This window comes from Pseudophryne corroboree, chromosome 7, assembly GCF_028390025.1.
Source record: "Pseudophryne corroboree isolate aPseCor3 chromosome 7, aPseCor3.hap2, whole genome shotgun sequence".
Lineage (NCBI taxonomy): Eukaryota > Metazoa > Chordata > Amphibia > Anura > Myobatrachidae > Pseudophryne > Pseudophryne corroboree.
Genome location: NC_086450.1, coordinates 4,853,615 through 4,876,156, shown reverse-complemented (window position 1 = coordinate 4,876,156; position 22,542 = coordinate 4,853,615). Strand labels below are relative to the sequence as shown.

At 43.5% G+C, this 22,542-nt stretch overlaps 1 protein-coding gene and 3 long non-coding RNA genes across 5 annotated transcripts in view; all 4 read right to left on the bottom strand.

Annotated features, from left to right (window-relative positions):
* Window position 1: 1 nt before the first annotated feature.
* Window positions 2–1,512, bottom strand: LOC134943369 (uncharacterized). Its single transcript, XM_063932256.1, has 11 exons — window positions 1,475–1,512; window positions 1,324–1,353; window positions 1,175–1,204; window positions 1,013–1,042; window positions 862–891; window positions 714–743; window positions 565–594; window positions 406–435; window positions 248–277; window positions 95–124; window positions 2–20 (listed from the first exon to the last, which is right to left on the bottom strand). The coding sequence occupies exons 1-11, from the start codon at window positions 1,510–1,512 to the stop codon at window positions 2–4; spliced, it is 327 nt and encodes a 108-aa protein (XP_063788326.1).
* A 157-nt stretch (window positions 1,513–1,669) lies between these two features.
* On the bottom strand, window positions 1,670–2,162 carry LOC134943216 (uncharacterized). The gene is made up of 4 exons (XR_010181430.1): window positions 2,131–2,162; window positions 1,980–2,009; window positions 1,829–1,858; window positions 1,670–1,699 (listed from the first exon to the last, which is right to left on the bottom strand). It is a non-coding gene; the product is annotated as an uncharacterized LOC134943216 (long non-coding RNA).
* Window positions 2,163–3,166: 1,004 nt separating this feature from the next.
* On the bottom strand, window positions 3,167–3,833 carry LOC134943215 (uncharacterized). Its single transcript, XR_010181429.1, has 5 exons — window positions 3,802–3,833; window positions 3,647–3,676; window positions 3,488–3,517; window positions 3,326–3,355; window positions 3,167–3,196 (listed from the first exon to the last, which is right to left on the bottom strand). It is a non-coding gene; the product is annotated as an uncharacterized LOC134943215 (long non-coding RNA).
* A 10,983-nt stretch (window positions 3,834–14,816) lies between these two features.
* LOC134943214 (uncharacterized) overlaps window positions 14,817–22,542 on the bottom strand; it is a 53,948-nt gene continuing 46,222 nt past the window's right edge. For both annotated transcript variants that reach the window (XR_010181427.1, XR_010181428.1), the window contains exon 4: window positions 14,817–15,328. This is a non-coding gene — a long non-coding RNA (uncharacterized LOC134943214). The remainder of the gene's footprint in view (window positions 15,329–22,542) is intronic.

Sequence of the window (22,542 nt, the reverse complement as noted above, 5' to 3'; positions counted from 1 at the left end):
ATCAAATGTTTAAACTATATCTGATGTGCAAGCACAACATTTACACATAGAGATGAAGATACGCTTTTTCTATATTTTATACTCATATACATACCTCTCCAGCAGAGCGGCGTCAGATGTTATACTAAACAAAGGAGAAAAAGATTTATCAAATGTTGAAACCATATCTGATGCACAACATATGTACATAGATATGTAGATACACTTTTTCTATATTCTATAATATATGTTATAATGATATAAATACCTGTCCTGCTCGGAGGACGCAGATGGTGTACTAGACATAGAGGAAAAGAATATTAATAAGTTACAACTATATCTGATGCTCAAGCATAATGTTTGTACATAGATTTGCAGATACGCTTTTTCTATATTCTATAATATGTTATGTAATGATATACATACCTCTCCGGCAGGGCAGCGTCAGGTGTTATACTACAAAGAGGGAAAGAGTAATCATAAGTTTAAACTACATCTGATGAACAAGCACAACATTTTTACTTACAAATGTAGTTATGATTTGTCTATATTCTTTAATACAATATGCTATAATGATATACATACCTCTCCTGCTCGGAGGACACAGGTGGTGTACTAGACAGAGGAAAATAATAATAACAAGTTTAAACTACATCTGATGCTTAAGTACATTTAAACATAGCTAAGTAGATATGCTTTTTCTGTAATATAATATGTTATAATGATATACATACCTCTCCGGCAGGGCGGCTTCAGATGTTATACTGCACAGAGGAAAAGAATAATAATAAAAAGTTTAAACTATATCTGATGCTTAATCACATTTGTACGTAGATATGCCTTTTCTATGTTCTATAATATATGTTATAATGATATACATACCTCTCCTGGTCAGAGGACGCAGATGGTGTACTAGTCATAAAGGAAAAGAAGAAGAATAAGTTTAAACTACATCTGATGCTCAAGCACATTTATACATAGCTACGTAGATATGCTTTTTCTATAATACAATATGTTATAATGATATACATACCTCTGCGGCAGGGCGGCGGCAGGTGTTATACTACACAGAGGAGAATAATAATCATAAAAAGTTGAAACTACATCTGATGCACAAACACAACATTTTCACTTACAAACGTAGATATGTTTTTTCTATATTCTATAATACGATATGTAATAATGATATACATACCTCTCCTGCTCGGAAGACGCAGGTGGTATACTAGACATAGAGGAAAAGAAGAATAATAAGTTTAAACTACATCTGATGCTCAAGCACATTTATACATAGCTATGTAGATATGCTTTTTCTGTAATACAATGTTATAATGATATACATACCTCTCCGGCAGGGCGGCGTCAGATGTTATACTACACAGCGGAAAAAGATAATAATAAAAAGTTTAAACTATATCTGATGTGTAATTGTATTTGTACATAGATATGCTTTTTCTATATTCTAGAATATGATATGTTATAATGATATACATACCTCTCCTGCTCAGAGGACGCAGACGATGTACTAGTCATAGAGGAAAAGAATAATAATAATAATAATAATAATAATAACAATAATAATAATAATAATAAGTTTAAACTATATTTGATGCACAAGCAAATTTGCACATACATAAGTAAACGCTTTTTTTATATTCTATAATATAACATGTTATAATGAAATACATACCTCTCTGGCAGGGCAGCGTCAGGTGTTATACTACAAAGAGGAAAAGAATAATTATAAAAAGTTTAAATTACATCTGATGTACAAGCACATTTTCACTTACAAACGTAGATATGCTTTTTCTATATTCTATAATAGGATATGTTATAATGATATACATACCTCTCCTGCTTGGAGGACGCAGGTGGTGTACTAAAAATAGAGGAAAAGAAGAATTATAACTTTAAATTACATCTGATGCTCACGCACATTTATACATAGTTACGTAGATATGCTTTTTCTGTAATATAATATGTTATAATGATATACATACCTCTCCGGCAGGGCGGCATCAGATGTTATACTACACAGAGGAAAAGAATAATCATAAAAAGTTTAAACTATATCTGATGCTTAATCACATTTATATGTAGATATGCTTTTTCTATATTTTATAATATGATATGTTATAATGATATACATACCTCTCCTGCTCGGAGGACGAGGATGGTGTACTAGACATAGAGGAAAAGAATAATAAGTTTAAACTACATCTGATGCTCAAGAACAACATTTTCACTTACAAACATAGACATGCTTTTTCTATATTATATAATATGATATGTTATAATGATATACATACCTCTCCTGCTCGGAGGACGCAGGTGGTATACTAGACATAGAGGAAAAGAAGAATAATAAGTTTAAACTACATTTGATGCTCAAGCACATTTATACATAGCTACATAGATATGCTTTTTCAGTAATATAATGTATACTAGACATAGAGGAAAAGAAGAATAATAAGTTTAAACTACATCTGATGCTCAAGCACATTTATACATAGCTACATAGATATGCTTTTTCAGTAATATAATATGCTATAATGATATACATACCTCTCCGGCAGGGCGGCTTCAGATGTTATACTGCACAAAGGAAAAGAATAATAATAAGCTTAAACTACATCTGATGCTCAAGCACATTTATACATAGCTACGTAGATATGCCTTTTCTATAATACAATATGCTATAATGACATACATACCTCTCCGGCAGGGCGGCGTCAGATGTTATACTACACAGAGGAAAAGAATAATCATAAAAAGTTTAAACTATATCTGATGCTTAATTACATTTGTACGTAGATATGCTTTTTCTATATTTTATAATATATGTTATGTTATAATGATATACATACCTCTCCTGCTCGGAGGACGCAGATGGTGTACTAGATATAGAGGAAAAGAAGAATAATAAGTTTAAACTACATCTGATGCTTAAGCACAACATTTATACATAGCTACGTAGATATGTGTTTTTCTATAATATAATATGTTATAATGACATACATACCTTTCCGGCAGGGTGGCGTCAGGTCTTATACTACACAGAGGAAAAGAATAATCATAAAAAGTTAAAACTACATCTACTGCACAAGCACATTTTCACTTACAAAGATATGCTTTTTCTATATTCTATAATACGATATGTTATGACATGTTATAATGATATAAATACCTCTCCTGCTCGGAGGATGCAGGTGGTGTACTAAACATAGAGGAAAAGAAAAATAATAAGTTTAAACTACATCTGATGCTCAAACACAACATTTATACATAGCTACAGTACGTAGATATGTTTTTTCTATAATACAATATGTTATAATGATATACATACCTCTCCGGCAGGGCGGCGTCAGGTGTTATACTACACAGAGGAAAAGAATAATCATAAAAAGATTAAACTACATCTAATGCACAAGCACAACATTTTCACTTACAAATGTAGATATGCTTTTTCTATATTCTATAATATGATATATTATAATGATATACATACCTCTCCTGCTCGGAGGACGCAGATGATGTACTAGACATAGAGGAAAAGAATAATAATAATACGTTTAAACTATATTTGATGCACAAGCATATTTGTACATAGATAAGTAGAAACTCTTGTTATATTCTATAATATAACATGTTATAATGATATACATACCTCTCCGGCAGGGCGGCAACAGATGTTATACTAAAAGGAAAAGAATAATAATAAAAAGTTTAAACTTTATCTGAAGTACAAGCACATTTTCACTTACAAACATAGATATGCTTTTTCTATATTCTATAATAGGATATGTTATATGATATACATACCTCTCCTGCTTGGAGGACGCAGATGGTGTACTAGACATAGAGGAAAAGAATAATAATAATAAAAAGTTACAACTTTATTGGATGCTCAAGGATAAAATTTGTACATAGATTTGCAAATATGCTTTTTCTATATTCTATAATATGATATATTATAATGATATATATACCTCTCCGGCAGGGCGGCATCAGGTGTTATACTAAACAAAAGAAAAGAATAATAATGTAAAGTTTAAACTATATCTAATGCTTAATCACAACATTTGTACTTGGACATGCTTTTTCCGTATTCTATAATATGATATGTTATAATGATCTACATACCTTTCCTTCACGGAGGACGCAGATGGTACGCTAGACAAAGAAGAAAAGAATAGTGATAAATAAAGGAGATTTATGGTAAGAACTTACCTTTGTTAAATCTCTTTCTGCGAGGTACACTGGAATCCACAGGGAATAACATCGGGAGTAGAGTTGGATCTTGATCTGAGGCACCAACAGGCTAAAAGCTTTTACTGTTCCCAAGATGCATAGCGTCGCCTCCTCTATATCCACGCCTCCAGGAACTGGAGCTCAGTTTTGTCAACTAGTCCAATGCAGTAGCAGGTAAAAGAGACAACAACAGTTAGTAGCCACATACAACCACATTCTCATGACAGGAGAAGGTATCAGCGGCTAATGCCATACAAACCCAAAGAAGCAAAGTGCATCAGGGTGGGCGCCCTGTGGAATCCATTGTACCTCGCAGAAAGAGATTTAACAAAGGTAAGTTTTGTTAACAGTAGCAGGTAAAATTTGTGAAAGTTTCCAAATTCCGTACAAGGCGTGGTCCTCAGTGAGCACGTTAAATCTCTTTCTGCGAGGCACACTGGATTCCACAGGGTGCCCACCCTGATGCACTTTGCTTCTTTGGGTTTGTATGGCATTAGCCGCTGATACCTTCTCCTTTGTTAAATCTCTTTCTGCGAGTTACACTGGATTCCACAGGGTGCCCACTCTGATGCACTTTGCTTCTTTGGGTTTGTATGGCATTAGCCGCTAATACCTTCTCCTGTCATGAGAATGTGGTTGTATGTGGCTACTAACTGTTGTCGTCTCTTTTACCTGCTACTGCATTCGAACCATAAATCTCCTTTTCTGTAGCGGGGCACACTGGTATTCCCCAGGGAATAATATCGGGGATGTCCTAAAGCAGTCCCTTATGGGAGGGGACGCACTGTAGCGGGCACAAGAACCCGGCATCCAAAGGAAGCATCCTGGGAGGCGGAAGTATCGAAGGCATAGAACCTTATGAACGTGCTCACTGAGGACCACGTAGCCGCCTTGTACGGAATTTGGAAACTTTCACAAATTTGTTCAAAGACTTGAGGTTGAGAATGGTCCGGGAAGACCCATTCGGTTTCAGAACTAGGAACATCGTTGAATAGTACCCCCTGCCTCTCTGAGCCAGAGGCACCGGCACTATCACTCCTGTGTCCAGGAGGGAATGCACCACCAAATGTAGAGTTTTTGCTTTTACTGAATCCGAAGGGATGTTTGTTGAGCAAAACTGGCTAGAGGGACGTTTCTTGAAAGAGATGGCGTATCTGTGAGCGACAACTTCCCTTATCCAGGCGTCCGAAGTGGTCTGTAACCATACCTGGGAAAAACGTAGTAGTCGGCCTCCCACCCTGGGATCTCCCAGGGGGAGGCCCGCCACATCATGCAGCAGGATTATCTGTTTTGGAAGCAGGCTGACGGGCAGCCTAGGCACATTTAGGCTTGGGCTTAGTGGATTTGGAAGTGTGAACCTGTTTGGGGTATGCCTGACCCTTTGTTTTACCTGGAGGTCGAAAGGAACGAAAGGAAGTACTTTTAGCTTTCGGAGGATTAGTACTAGGCAGACAGGCAGTCTTAGCAGATGCTAATTCAGCAATAATCTTGTTGAGATCTTCCCCAAAAAGTATGTTTCCCTTAAAGGGGATCACCTCCGAGGTCTTTTTACAATCCAGATCTACAGACCAGGACCGCAACCAGAGAATCCGACGAGCCAGAATGGATGTAGTAGACGCTTTGGTCACCAGGACACTTGCATTAGATGCTGCCTCCTGAATATAATGAGGCTGTAATAATATATGTAAGACACTGTCTAGCATTATCAGGAAAATTAGACAGTAGCCATGCCAACGTCCTGAACCCAGGCTTCAATAGCTTTTGCAGTGCAAGAATCCGCAATTATGGGCCTATGCACAGCTCCAGCAAGAGTGTAAACAGACTTCAAGCAACCCTCCACACACTTATCCATCAGTTCCTTCAGAGAGGTGACGGTAGTGACAGGCAGAGATGACACCACCAGACGTGTGACTTGTGAGTCCACAGGCGGCGGTGTTTCCCAATTTTTACTTAACTCTGCAGCGAGGGGATAACGAGCCAGCATCTTCTAAGACAGAGAGAATTTCTTTCCTGGATACTCCCAGGATTCCTGACTTATGTCAACTAAGTGGTCAGAATGAGGTAAAACTAATTTAGTTACCTTCTGATGTTTGAACTTATTTGGTTTCTTAGAGGTATTTGGAGGTTCTGTGTCATCATCAATATGAAGAATCGGCCTAATAGCCTCCAAAAGGTCAGGGACATCCACTTGTGTAATAGATTCCCCATCAGAAGCATCTGCATCAGTGTCTGAGGGGTCAGTATAGACGCCATCTTCATCGGATGAAGTATCCGAAACATAGGTGGATTGTGTGGAAGTAATGGCCCGATTAGATGACCCCTTGGTCCTAGGAGGGCGAGGGTTAGGTTTTTGTTTAACCAAAGACTGATTTAATTGCTGTAACTGAGAGAACAGAGTATCTGCCCATGGCGGATTAACTGCAGGGACAATATGTGGCTGTAATGGCACAGGAGGTCCCATAGGGGGCGCAAGTCTAGTTAAAGAAGCCCAAGGTGGGTCTTGCTGTGCCCCAATTGCTTCAGACTGACTGGGGGATATAGAACCCCCAGTACCTGAACCCACAGCTGCTATGTTTTCCTAAGAGCAATCCGTGGCATCAGCACTGCATGGTGCAGGATCAGCCATGGATCTACCGCCCTGTTTAGCCGACATTATATGAAAGCGTAACCTTAGGGCATAATAGTACAATATAAGCAGACAAAGTACTGACAAAAAAAACCCTGAATAGTGTGACTGTAAGCAGAGTACACATGGAGGATTTAAGAGGTATATGGTGATTGTAATACACAGAGAAATACCAAAGTAGTATATCCTGTGAAACACTATATTATATGAGAACTCATATGCACCTAGCCCCCCTCAGGGTACAGAATATAGGGATAGCAGTATATGTGAGATACACGGAATGGAAATCACACAGCAGCTATTGGCACACACAGTCACATGTACAATGCAGAAATTATCACAGATAACAATAAAACTGCACTGGACTAGCAATACTAAGTAACTGTACTACCAAGTAAAGCTATATAGGTATATAGATATAACAATGCACAGTAAAGACTGGATGAATATCACAGGGTACTTGTACTAAATATCCCTGTAGTAATGCACCTGTTCTTAACTAACACTGTCTAAATGACATGTAGAATACTTACGTGTCCTGTAAATGCTCAGCGCTGATGATGCTGGCGCTTTACAGAGGAGACATTGCCCAACAGTCCCAGAATCAGCGCAGCATGTATGTAATGGCGCCCAAACGCAGACAGGGAGTGAGGGAGACAGAGAGAAGCAGCTCCGGGGCGGGAACATTTGCAGTAAATGGCGCCTGGGGCTGGGGGAGGGGCTACAGGTCAGAGCCTTATCCCCTTGCTGGACTTCACCACCGGGTACTGCGGGGCCTATTGAAATGGATTTTTATATAATCCGACCTGTGCCCCTTGCCCTGGTGGTCTAGTGGGGTCACTGTACGGCCACAGTGTCCACGTGGTCCATCTCCTGGAGACCGCGCCGGATTGCGATTTTCAGAGGGTCACGCCTGGGGGATCCTCTTACCTCCTCCCATGATGCGGCCACGTGATCCTGGAGAGCAGCGGTGACTGTGTGCCTTGAAGATACCGGAACCCTCCGCTGCAAGTAACTGGCAACCAGGGCGCGGGAGTATACAGTGCCGCTGGGGGAGGTGAGGGAGCCGCAGCATGATATGTCAGCATGACATATAGCACTTCTAAGTGCCTGTGCTGCGGCCCTTGAAGTCTTCTATCTTCTTAAAAAGCTCTTTGTTAGTGTCCTGCACTGCAGGCATCAACTTACAAACTGATCTCCAGTGCCTGGAGGCGGGGATATAGAGGTGGCGCTATGCATCTTGGGAACAGTCAAAGCTTTTAGCCTGTTGGTGCCTTGGATCAAGATCCAACTCTACACCCCGATGTTATTCCCTGTGGAATACCAGTGTACCCCGCTGCAGAAAATAAACTATATCAGATGCACAAAGCACAACGGAGTAGTATTGCAATCTAAAGCAAAAAAGTAATACAACACTACCTGACCATACAGAACAACATATGGGGGGGTTTATGTAAATCGCTTATTCTCAACAGGTTCGACCCAGAAATGCAAAACAGCATCAACATTAAATGTAAAACCAGTTGTGTTTGTTTTAAATTTCAGGGCCAACTCTGCAGAGAATTGGTAGCTGGCAAAAGCTGCTGCATAGTACTGTGTATCTAGACCACGGTCTGACCTCGGCCTGTGGGAATAAACTTGCTGTATAATTGATGCTTTTTTCCCTTTTTTAAACAGGATGATACGTTAACCACAGTGGATCCCCTTGGCCCGCAGGACTTCAGAGAGGAATAAACTGGTAAATAAAGGCTTATGTGAGGGAGTGTTTGTTGTGTGTATTTGGCAGTCACTGTGTTGTCTCTGTATTATTACAGTCACTGCATTGCTCTCTATATTATATGGTGTCACTGCAGTGCTCTCTGTATTATATTGCCATCCCTGCTTTGCTTTCTCTTATATGGCAGTCACTGCATTGCTCTCTATATTATATGGTGTCATTGCATTACTCTCTGTATTATATGGTGTCATTGCAGTGCTCTCTGTATTATATTGCCATCCCTGCTTTGCTTTCTCTTATATGGCAGTCACTGCATTGATCTCTGTATTATAAGGTGGGCATTGTGATCCTATGCCACACCCCTCCAATCAGCTAACCACACCTCCTTTAGTGGACCCCTGCCATTGCATTTCCCCTGAGGGCCCTTTATGCACCACTATGACACTGACAGAATGTTGTTAAGATGTTACAGAGCAAATTTTATTCAAGTAACCTCATCACAGTATACAAAAGGATTTCCAACAACGGGGCAGATGTATTAACGTGGAGAAGTGATAAAGAAGTGATAAAGCGGTGATAAGTTCAATGTGATAATGCACCAGCCAATCATTATGGATTTGAGAAATGACAGGAGCTGATTGGCTGGTGCGTTATCACCTTCCACTTATCACCGCTTTATCACTTCTCCAGGGTTAATACATCTGCCCCAGTATTTTATCATAAACATCATGTTTAGTTCTGCGTTCATATTAATGCGATTCTATCAAACCTAAATTGTCCAAACTTAAAAATAACATAATTACCCTTCGTCCTCCCGTGGCGGCATGTCTGAAAAATAAAAGGAGTCATTTTAGATTTATTTTATTTTTAGACGTTTGTATATAATAAAACGTATACAGTATTCTGGCGGCATAAGAGCGTAACAGCCGCATAACATCTTGGGACGTACCTGGTGTATCAAAGCCTTGCTATAGAAGGGGGAGAAAAAGAAAAAGATAAGTATACAATATAAACCTTTAAATATGTACGATACATTTCACCATTCCTGTGTGTGTACATGTGTGTATATATATATTATAATTTTAAATAACTTACATCACCAGCTGCCAGGAAGTTCAGTCGTTTATAAAATTTCCTACAAGCAGAAAAACCAGAATATTATGGCACACAGAAACTTGCAGCACATATTACATGTCACATATACGGGTGCCCTGAGGGTTGTGTTATGGCGGATTGGGAGTTACAATTGCAGCGCTGCCATCCCCGGCTAAGGAGGGACTACTGATACTGCTATACCATTATTATTATTACCAGTTATTTATATAGCGCACACATATTCCGCAGCGCTGTACAGAGAATATTTGCTCATTCACATCAGTCCCTGCCCCAGTGGTGCTTACACTCTAAAGCCCTCATTCCAAGTTGATCGCTCGCTAGCAGCTTTTAGCAGCATTGCACACGCTAGGCCGCCGCCCTCTGGGAGTGTATCTTAGCTTAGCAGAAGTGCACAGGACAAATTTCATGCCGTTTCTGAGTAGCTCCAGACCTACTCCTATCTTGCAATCACTGCAGTCTGTTTAGTTCCTGGTTTGACGTCACAAACACGCCCTGCGTTCGGCCAGCCACTCCCCCGATTTTCCAGCTACTCCTGAGTTTTTGTCTGGTACGCCTGCGTTTTTTAGCACTTTTCCTGAAAACGCTGAGTTGCCGCCCAGAAACACCCACTTCCTGTCAATCATACTACGAACACTCGAGCGACTGAAAAACGTCGCTCGACCTTCTGTAAAACTGCACTTTTGTGTGAAAGTACTTAGCGCATGCGTGCTGCGTACCATGCGCATAAATGCCGTTTTTTTCACCTGATCGCTGCGAAAAACGGCAGCGAGCGATCAACTCGGAATGAGGGCCTATATTCCCTATCACATGTACACGCACACACATTCACGCTAGGGTTACTTTTGTTGCCAGCCAATTAACCTATCAGTATATTTTTGGATTGTGGGGGGAAACTGGAGAACCCGGAGGAAACCCACGTACGGGGAGAATATACAAACTCCACACAGTTAGTTCCATGGTAGGAATGGAACCCATGACCTCAGTGCTGTTTGGCAGTAATACTAACCACTACACCATCCGTGCTGCCCAAATCTGACATTACACAATTATACAAATGAGAAGAAGAAAACATCACTTACGCATTCTTCCACAACAGAAATCTCCGGAACTGAGAACTCTATAGAAGGAAAGAAAAAAGTGCAACATTATTCTTAACTAAAACGAAACATCTCCCTGTGGAAGAGATGGATCAGCGCAGTTTATTGCAGAAAAAGAACAAGCGCTTTGGTTTCCGCTCCCGTGTGTTATGCACAGTTAGTTGATGTCTGTCAGTGTGTATGAACACCTGAGCACAAGCAGGACAGTAACGAGGGGTAGTGGGCAGTGGCATTGCCCGGGGCACAGGGCAGAGGATGTGGGTTCATCGCTGTACCTACGTTTGGCAGCCGGGAGAGCCACCTGATGAGTCCTTAGGCTGCTCAGCTCCCTGGTCCAGACCCCTCTTAGTGACCTCATGATGTCTCATATACGTGGGGTATGGGGGGCACGTTAGTACCCGGCTACAGGATTGGGGTCTTTTTTAAGTAAAATTATTTTTTATTCATCATCAGTCAACAATACAAAATACAATAAGCACTTCCTAGAATAGAACACAGCGAAACCAAAATACAAAGTCAAACAATTGATTGACCGGCATAGGCGTTTGTGGGGCAGGAGTGTAGCGGCAGCGTTTAAGGGGTGTCGTTGGAGAGGTGTGGACCATTTGCGGGGCAGCCGCTGCAGCCCTAAAGGTGGCAGGTTGCTGTCTACCGTAGCAGCTAGGCTGTGTAGGCGGGGGCAGCCCTAAACATGCAATGCTTTTGCATGGCAGGACCTGTCATGCGGGGCAGACTTACCCTGGTCTGCCCCCCCCCCTCCCCGCGTGTCAGTGTAGTGGATTACAGATGTGTGATTTTTCACACATCTACAATCCATCCATGTGCATGTGTATATATATATATATATATGTGTGTGTGTGTGTATATACTGTATGTGTGTGTGTGTGTGTGTGTGTGTGTGTGTGTGTGTGTGTGTGTGTGTGTGTGTTTTAGCTCATACTATATGTATATTTTGGCTAAACAGCATGCTTGTAAAGTAGTTAAGATAAATAAGATATAATAGTTATAAAACATATTTCACAACAAAATAATGTAATTGATCTCTCCTGTCACAATGGATCACTCTTGCTATTCAGCCAGATGGGTAAGAACGGAGAAGATGATTGCGCTATCTTCTCCGTTAACCCTTTGCTGAATAGTGGGGTTGTGATAAAAATGCGGAAACCCTGCTTTTTGCATTTTTTTACGAGAAATTGAACATCCTGGATAGAGCCCTAAATTAGAATGACGTTTGGAGACAACAGAAAATAGTTTAGGGCAGAATAAGAGTCTGAAAATAAAAGAAATGAGAGAGCTGAAATAAAACCTACCTCCATTATGCAACTCGTACTGAGAAGTGAGAATTCTAACATCCTGTGTCTGTGATGTCATGTGTCTGTGACATCATCACCAGGCATGATCAGCTGCTGTAGCAGCTCCTGAGACATGATTACAGTGTGATCCTTATAGTCAGTTGGAGGGGGGGATAAATGGGGGTCGGCGCATTAAGGTATTTTAACTAACGATTAGTTGGTAGAAAAAGTGATCAAATAGTTCTCAATGTTTTGCAGGGTCATTGTCACATCTGTGCATCTATTTGGGAATTAGGCCTATAAATCACAGTCTTCCATACATTCCTATGTGGGGTCCACAGATGTACGGTTATCACGGTATAACCCGCTATCAATGTTACTAAGAGTGTAATATGCCAAGTGCCTCCACCCAAGCATTACGCCCACAGGGTGACGATCTGTGGATTTACGGTCAGCTTGGGATGACGCTTATGTGTACAAAATGTTGAGACTCTTATGGATATTATACCATTAACTCTGTTCCCTTGTGATGTTCTTTTACAGGAATATCGGCCGTAACCTGGATGATCCTCTATCCTCCATGTTTACATGACCAAGGTAAGTACTATTCTGCAACAGTATTTATATAACTCCAGCAAGAATCCTTTATACAGCTATAATCATGTGGTTACATATAACCTATGAAGTTACATCGACCACAATGTTTCACTGTGTGTGTGTATATGTGTGTGTGTATATATATATATATATATATATATATATATATATATATATATATATAAAAGGACGCGGCACTCAGAGCTTACATGATAGATACAAATAGGTCACATAGTGTGTGACAAGGTTTTAGTTCCAGTCCTCTCATCATGTAAGCTCCACGTTGGAGTCTGTAAAGTGCTGAAGGAGCAGGGGCAGCACAGAACTAGGGAATGACATCACTAGCACTGCCTGGAGTACTCCCCTTATAGTAACGCTGTAACGCAGCATATCACATAGCTGTAGCGCAGACCGTAGTGCTGTATGCGCGCCATCCACTAACCATTCCGGAGCATCTCTGGCAGGTGATAAAGCGTAGAGACGTCAGAGGGATCATCCTTAATATGTATGTTTCCCGGTATGAAGCAACGTCTGATGTTTTACCTGTTACACGTCTCCAGATCTGCAATGGAAATATTATAACCTGCGCTGAGACAGTTGTCACATTAGTAGAACATTATGCAGCCTGTGAGCTATCTGCTTCCCAACCACAGGGCCCAAGCCACACTAACAGTCCAGGTCTTAAGGATAGCCAAATCTGAGCACAGGTGACCTAATTATCACAGTTATTTGTACTGAACCATCTGCGCCGGGTCTGCCACAATTAGTTCCTTCTTTGGAAATATTTGAATAAAAGCGTCATTAACTCCTTCAGTGCTAAATTGAGGCATGGGGCTTCATGACCATCACAGCAGAGGGCAGAGCTGTAACTGAACACCAAGCCCTCTAGCCGAAATACTACGCACTACTCAAAGCTCATTTGGAAAAGGAGTCCCCGCTTTTACACTACATCCCGCCTTAGTAGTTATTGCCTTATAAAACCTCGGATAAAAAAGTGTGTTCTATACTATACTCTGCACATTATAACGGAGTCACACCTTGTATAGAGCACACATATATGTTCTATACTATACTCTGCACATTATAACGGTGTCACACCTTGTATAGAGCACACATATATGTTCTATACTATACTCTGCACATTATAACGGTGTCACGCCTTGTATAGAGCACACATATATGTTCTATACTATACTCTGCACATTATAACGGTGTCACACCTTGTATAGAGCACACATATATGTTCTATACCATACTCTGCGCATTATAACGGTGTCACGCCTTGTATAGAGCACAGATATATGTTCTATACTATACTCTGCACATTATAACGGTGTCACACCTTGTATAGAGCACACATATATGTTCTATACTATACTCTGCACATTATAACGGTGTCACGCCTTGTATAGAGCACACATATATGTTCTATACTATACTCTGCACATTATAACGGTGTCACATCTTGTATAGAGCACACATATATGTTTATACCATACTCTGCACATTATAACGGTGTCACACCTTGTATAGAGCACACATATATGTTCTATACCATACTCTGCGCATTATAACGGTGTCACGCCTTGTATAGAGCACACATATGTTCTATACCATACTCTGCACATTATAACGGTATCACACCTTGTATAGAGCACACATATATGTTCTATACTATACTCTGCACATTATAACGGAGTCACACCTTGTATAGAGCACACATATATGTTCTATACCATACTCTGCACATTATAACGGAGTCACACCTTGTATAGAGCACACATATATGTTCTATACTATACTCTGCACATTATAACGGAGTCACACCTTGTATAGAGCACACATATATGTTCTATACCATACTCTGCACATTATAACGGTGTCACACCTTGTATTAAGCGCATATATATGTTCTATACCATAATCTGCACATTATAACGGTGTCACTCCTTGTATAAAGCACACATATATGTTCTATACTATACTCCGTAGAACTAGCTGATCACACTACTAAAGCGCTACAGAATATGCTTGCGCTATATAAACAACTGGTATAGTAACAGTTGTGTAAAAGTAACCAGGGGAAGAGTTGTGGGAACGGGATATTTTTCCAGTATTTTTCCTACAAAATTTCCATAACATATAATAAGAATATTTATTTCATTCTTGTAATGTAAGAAGTAGTTACAAACAAACCCAACAGTATAAAATGCAACAGTCTTTACTAAGGAATAAAACGTGTTTTCTGTAAAACAATCGGCAAAAAAATGTCAATTGCCCGGGGTCACGGAGGAGTGGAACTAATCACGAGATACTGTACTGTACTGTATGTATTTACCCCCAACCCACCCCATCCATCTGTGCTGAAGAACTGGACAATGTTCAGGGATAAAACAAAACCCAGTAAAATGTCCTTTCATTTGCAGTCTGAGTTGTATTCATAGTTTGCACTGTAGGCTTCGGCCTGTACACGTAGAACCATTTTCCTAGTATTGTAATCTTTATATTCCTCAGGCCGTTCATCAAGCGTCTTCAAGGCCCGATCTAAGATCTGCGTCACCCTGGAGGCCGCCGTGAGGTCCTTGTTACTGTACGTGTCTGTTCTGTCATAGAACTCCGGGGGCCCTTCACTCCAATCTCTTCCACCAGAGGGCTAGAAGCAACAAGAGGAAGTACAGAACATTTGCACATAGATAGTTTATAGTAGCATTAGATATTCTAGTTTAAAAAAAATGATCATTATATCTAGAAAATAAGATTTTACTTACCGATAAATCTATTTCTCGTAGTCCGTAGTGGATGCTGGGGACTCCGTCAGGACCATGGGGATTAGCGGCTCCGCAGGAGACAGGGCACAAAACTAAAGCTTTAGGATCAGGTGGTGTGTACTGGCTCCTCCCCCTATGACCCTCCTCCAAGCCTCAGTTAGGATACTGTGCCCGGACGAGCGTACACAATAAGGAAGGATATTGAATCCCGGGTAAGACTCATACCAGCCACACCAATCACACCGTATAACTTGTGATCTAAACCCAGTTAACAGTATGACAAACGTAGGAGCCTCTGAACAGACGGCTCACAACAAATAACAACCCGATTTTTTTTGTAACAATAACTATGTACAATTATTGCAGACAATCCGCACTTGGGATGGGCGCCCAGCATCCACTACGGACTACGAGAAATAGATTTATCGGTAAGTAAAATCTTATTTTCTCTGACGTCCTAGGTGGATGCTGGGGACTCCGTCAGGACCATGGGGATTATACCAAAGCTCCCAAACGGGCGGGAGAGTGCGGATGACTCTGCAGCACCGAATGAGAGAACTCCAGGTCCTCTTTAGCCAGGGTATCAAATTTGTAGAATTTTACAAACGTGTTCTCCCCCGACCACGTAGCTGCTCGGCAGAGTTGTAATGCCGAGACCCCTCGGGCAGCCGCCCAGGATGAGCCCACCTTCCTTGTGGAATGGGCCTTGACAGATTTAGGCTGTGGCAGGCCTGCCACAGAATGTGCAAGTTGAATTGTGCTACAAATCCAACGAGCAATCGTCTGCTTAGAAGCAGGAGCACCCAGCTTGTTGGGTGCATACAGTATAAACAGCGAGTCAGATTTTCTGACTCCAGCCGTCCTTGAAATGTATATTTTCAATGCCCTGACAACGTCCAGCAACTTGGAATCTTCCAAATCGCTAGTAGCCGCAGGCACCACAATAGGCTGGTTCAGGTGAAACGCTGACACCACCTTAGGCAGAAACTGAGGACGCGTCCGCAGTTCTGCCCTGTCCGAATGGAAAATCAGATATGGGCTCTTATACGATAAAGCCGCCAATTCTGACACTCTCCTGGCTGAAGCCAGGGCCAGTAGCATGGTTACTTTCCATGTAAGATACTTCAAATCCACCGATTTGAGTGGCTCAAACCAATGGGATTTGAGAAAATCCAAAACTACATTCAGGTCCCACGGAGCCACTGGGGGCACAACCGGGGGCTGTATATGTAGTACTCCTTTTACAAAAGTCTGGACTTCAGGAACTGAAGCCAATTCTTTCTGGAAGAAAATCGACAGGGCCGAAATTTGAACCTTAATGGACCCCAATTTGAGGCCCATAGACAATCCTGTTTGCAGGAAATGTAGGAATCGACCCAGTTGAAATTCCTCCGTCGGGGCCTTCCTGGCCTCACACCACGCAACATATTTTCTCCAAATGCGGTGATAATGTTGTGCAGTCACCTCCTTCCTGGCTTTAACCAGTGTAGGAATGACCTCTTCTGGAATGCCTTTTTCCTTTAGAATTCGGCGTTCAACCGCCATGCCGTCAAACGCAGCCGCGGTAAGTCTTGGAATAGACACGGTCCCTGCTGAATCAGGTCCCGTCTTAGAGGTAGAGGCCACGGATTTTCCGTGAGCATCTCCTGAAGTTCCGGGTACCAAGTTCTTCTTGGCCAATCCGGAGCCACGAGTATCGTTCTTACTCCCCTTTGCCGTATAATTCTCAGTACTTTTGGTATGAGAGGCAGAGGAGGAAACACATACACTGACTGGTACACCCACGGTGTTACCAGAGCGTCCACAGCTATTGCCTGAGGGTCTCTTGACCTGGCGCAATACCTGTCCAGTTTTTTGTTGAGGCGAGACGCCATCATATCCACCTTTGGTTTTTCCCAACGGTTCACAATCATGTGGAAGACTTCTGGATGAAGTCCCCACTCTCCCGGGTGTAGATCGTGTCTGCTGAGGAAGTCTGCTTCCCAGTTGTCTACTCCCGGAATGAACACTGCTGACAGTGCTATCACATGATCTTCCGCCCAGCGAAGGATCCTTGCAGCTTCTGCCATTGCTCTCCTGCTTCTTGTGCCGCCCTGTCTGTTTACGTGGGCGACTGCCGTGATGTTGTCCGACTGGATCAACACCGGCTGACCCTGAAGCAGGGGTTTTGCCAGGCTTAGAGCATTGTAAATTGCTCTTAGCTCCAGTATATTTATATGAAGAGACATCTCCAGGCTTGACCATACTCCCTGGAAGTTTCTTCCCTGTGTGACCGCTCCCCAGCCTCTCAGACTGACATCCGTGGTCACCAGGACCCAGTCCTGTATGCCGAATCTGCGGCCCTCTAACAGATGAGCACTCTGCAACCACCACAGAAGAGACACCCTTGTCCGTGGCGATAAGGTTATCCGCTGATGCATCTGCAGATGCGATCCGGACCATTTGTCCAGCAGATCCCACTGAAAAGTTCGTGCGTGGAATCTGCCGAATGGAATTGCTTCGTAAGAAGCCACCATCTTTCCCAGGACTCTTGTGCATTGATGCACAGACACTTTTCCTGGTTTTAGGAGGTTCCTGACAAGTTCGGATAACTCCTTGGCTTTCTCCTCCGGAAGAAACACCTTTTTCTGAACCGTGTCCAGAATCATTCCCAGGAACAGCAGACGTGTTGTCGGGGTCAACTGAGATTTTGGAAAATTCAGAATCCACCCGTGTTGTTGCAGCACTACTTGGGTTAGTGCTACTCCGTCCTCCAGCTGTTCTCTGGACCTTGCCCTTATCAGGAGATCGTCCAAGTAAGGGATAATTAATACGCCTCTTCTTCGCAGAAGAATCATCATTTCGGCCATTACCTTGGTAAAGACCCGAGGTGCCGTGGACAATCCAAACGGCAGCGTCTGAAACTGATAATGACAGTTTTGCACCACGAACCTGAGGTACCCTTGATGTGAAGGGCAAATTGGGACATGCAGGTAAGCATCCTTTATGTCCAGGGACACCATAAAGTCCCCTTCTTCCAGATTCGCTATCACTGCTCTGAGTGATTCCATCTTGAACTTGAATTTTTGTATGTACAGGTTCAAAGATTTCAGATTTAGAATAGGTCTTACCGAGCCGTCCGGCTTCGGTACCACAAATAGCGTGGAGTAATACCCCTTTCCCTGTTGTAGGAGGGGTACCTTGACTATCACCTGCTGAGAAAACAGCTTGTGAATGGCTTCCAATACCGTCGCCCTGTCTGAGGGAGACGTTGGCAAAGCAGACTTTAGGAACCGGCGAGGGGGAGACTTCTCGAATTCCAACCTGTAACCCTGAGATACTACCTGCAGGATCCAAGGGTCCACCTGTGAGCAAGCCCACTGTGCGCTGAAATTCCTGAGTCGACCCCCCACCGCTCCTGAGTCCGCTTGTACAGCCCCAGCGTCATGCTGAGGGCTTTGCAGAACCCTGGGAGGGCTTCTGTTCCTGGGCAGGGGCTGCTTGCTGCCCTCTCTTACCCCTTCCTCTGCCCCGGGGCAGATATGACTGTCCTTTTGCCCTCTTGTTCTTATAGGACCGAAAGGACTGCGGCTGAAAAGACGGTGTCTTTTTCTGTTGGGAGGGGGTCTGAGGTAAAAAGGTGGATTTTCCGGCAGTTGCCGTGGCCACCAGATCCGATAGACCTACGCCAAATAATTCTTCCCCTTTATACGGCAATACTTCCATATGTCGTTTGGAATCCGCATCACCTGACCACTGTCGCGTCCATAAACTTCTTCTGGCAGATATGGACATCGCACTTACTCTCGATGCCAGAGTGCAAATATCCCTCTGAGCATCTCGCATATAAAGAAAAGCATCCTTTAATTGCTCTATAGTCAATAAAATACTGTCCCTATCCAGGGTATCAATATTTTCAGTCAGGGAATCCGACCAGACCACCCCAGCACTGCACATCCAGGCTGAGGCGATGGCTGGTCGCAGTATAACACCAGTATGTGTGTATATACTCTTTAGGGTAGTTTCCAGCCTCCTATCAGCTGGATCCTTGAGGGCGGCCGTATCAGGAGACGGTAACGCCACTTGTTTTGATAAGCGTGTGAGCGCCTTATCCACCCTAGGGGGTGTTTCCCAGCGCGCCCTAACCTCTGGCGGGAAAGGGTATAATGCCAATAACTTTTTTGAAATTAGCACTTTTCTATCTGGGTTAACCCACGCTTCATCACATCATTCAATTCCTCTGATTCAGGAAAAACTACAGGTAGTTTTTTCACCCCCCACATAATACCCCTTTTTGTGGTACTTGCAGTATCAGAGATATGCAAAGCCTCCTTCATTGCCGTGATCATATAACGTGTGGCTCTACTTGAAAATACGTTTGTTTCTTCACCGTCGACACTAGATTCAGTGTCTGGGTCTGTGTCGACCGACTGAGGTAAAGGGCGTTTTACAGCCCCTGACGGTGTCTGAGACGCCTGGGCAGGTACCAACTGGTTTTCCGGCCGTCTCATGTCGTCAACTGATTTTTGTAATGTGCTGACATTATCACGTAATTCCATAAACAAAGCAATCCATTCCGGTGTCGACTCCCTGGGGGGTGACATCACCATTACCGGCAATTGCTCTGCCTCCACACCAACATCGTCCTCATACATGTCGACACACACGTACCGACACACAGCAGACACACAGGGAATGCTCTTATCGAAGACAGGACCCCACTAGCCCTTTGGGGAGACAGAGGGAGAGTTTGCCAGCACACACCCAAGCGCTATAATATATATGGGAACAACCTTATATAAGTGTTGTATCCTTATAGCAGCTTAAATATATAAAATATCGCCATAAAAAGTGCCCCCCCTCTCTGTTTTACCCTGTTTCTGTAGTGCAGTGCAGGGGAGAGTCCTGGGAGCCTTCCTCACAGCGGAGCTGAGCAGGAAAATGGCGCTGTGTGCTGAGGAGAATAAGCCCCGCCCCCTATTCCGGCGGGCTTTTCTCCCGTAGTTTGTAATATCTGGCAGGGGTTAAATACATCCATATAGCCTCAAGGGCTATATGTGATGTATTTTTTAGCCATAAAAGGTATTTACATTGCTGCCCAGGGCGCCCCCAGCAGCGCCCTGCACCCTCCGTGACCGTTGGTGAGAAGTGTGTGACAAACAATGGCGCACAGCTGCAGTGCTGTGCGCTACCTTCAAGAAGACTGAAGAGCCTTCTGCCGCCGGTTTCTGGACCTTCAATCTTCAGCATCTGCAAGGGGGGTCGGCGGCGCGGCTCCGGGACGAACCCCAGGGTGAGACCTGTGTTCCGACTCCCTCTGGAGCTAATGGTGTCCAGTAGCCTAAGAAGCCAATCCATCCTGCACGCAGGTGAGTTGAACTTCTCTCCCCTAAGTCCCTCGATGCAGTGAGCCTGTTGCCAGCAGGACTCACTGAAAATAATAAACCTAAAAACTTTTTCTAAGCAGCTCCTTAAGAGAGCCACCTAGATTGCACCCTGCTCGGACGGGCACAAAAACCTAACTGAGGCTTGGAGGAGGGTCATAGGGGGAGGAGCCAGTACACACCACCTGATCCTAAAGCTTTAGTTTTGTGCCCTGTCTCCTGCGGAGCCGCTAATCCCCATGGTCCTGACGAAGTCCCCAGCATCCACTTAGGACGTCAGAGAAATCTTATTCCGGACACGCAGAGATAGAATACAGTCGCTTGGACCAGCTGGCAACTGGTATAGCGCAGGTTATTACTCGTTCAGGTTAGGAAAGAGAGGAAACACACTGGGCCTGATTCAGTGCTGCGTGCAGACAGATGTCTGATTTGTTAGCCGCTGTGCGTTGTGTCTGAGCCGGCATGAGCAACTTTAGGCAATTTAGAGTTTAATCCGTCTCAGCCACATTTCCGCTTCTAGGATCTATTGCAGCAAGGATTGACAGACGATTTCAGAGGGACTTGCGCCAGCCACGCCTTTCACAAGCAGATGACCGCGAGCAGTGCTGCAGCATAAATGTGGGTGACTCTAAATACAGGCGCAAATCTGCATTTATTTTCAAGCCGGCAAAGTCTCCGTGTTGCGCGTGACTCTGAATGAGGCCCATTGTGACTGAAGTGCTGTAAGACACCTCTGCTGGTATATGGTAGTACATAGCTGTCTACATATGGACACCGTCATAACCCTGCGTGTTATTAGCACGTCATACACAAACCGATCTCTGTATAATAACTTCCTTACCAACCACTGTAACGCCCCCGACTGTAGCAGCTTCTCTCTGCCTGGCTGAGGTCTGGCTACATCAGTATCACCATCACACCATGACTCAGTGTCAGGATCCCAGCAATCACAATCCCGACACTATTCCAAACGCCGACACAGGCATCCCGAATAGGTAGACATCCTGGCGTCGGAAATCCAAAAGCTGGGATGCCGAATGTCCTGACACTGCGCCGCTGAAGAGGTAAGCCGCAGGGGAAGGTTAGGTTTAGGCTGCGGGGAAAGGGTAGGCTGCACCCCGGGAGGGTTAGGGGAGGGGGGTTAGGGTTAGGCACCGCCCTCCCTAGGCTTAGGCAGCAGGGCGTGAGGGGATCACTGGCCCTCATTCCGAGTTGTTCGCTCGCTAGCTGCTTTTAGCAGCTTTGCACACGCTAAGCCGCCGCCTGCTGGGAGTGAATCTTAGCATAGTAGAATTGCGAACACAAGATTAGCAGAATTGCGAATAGAAAATTCTTAGAAGTTTCTGAGTAGCTCGAGACTTACTCCTACACTGCGATCAGTTCAGTCAGTTTCGTTCCTGGTTTGACGTCACAAACACACCCAGCGTTCGCCCAGACACTCCCCCGTTTCTCCAGACACTCCCGCGTTTTTCCCAGAAACGGTAGCGTTTTTTCACACACACCCATAAAACGGACAGTTTCCGCCCAGAAACATCCACTTGCAGTTTGGGTTAGGTTGCAGTTAGGGTTAGGTTGCAGCTAGGGTTAGGTTGCAGCTGGGGTTAGGTTGCAGCTGGGGTTAGGCTGCAGTTAGGGTTAAGCTGCAGTTAGGGTTAAGCTGCAGTTAGGGTTAAGCTGCAGTTAGGGTTAGGTTGCAGTTAGGGTTAGGTTGCAGTTAGGGTTAGACTGCAGTTAGG

Excerpts from the sequence above, each read along its gene's own strand:
- LOC134943369 (XM_063932256.1), bottom strand. The coding sequence starts at position 1,512 with ATGACTAGTACATCGTCTGCGTCCTCTGAGCAGGAGAG. Across the intron at positions 1,205-1,323 it reads GACGCCGCCCTGCCGGAGAG|TATACCACCTGCGTCTTCCG; the intron begins GTATGTATATCA and ends CTCTATGTCTAG. Across the intron at positions 744-861 it reads GCGTCCTCTGACCAGGAGAG|TATAACATCTGAAGCCGCCC; the intron begins GTATGTATATCA and ends TCCTCTGTGCAG.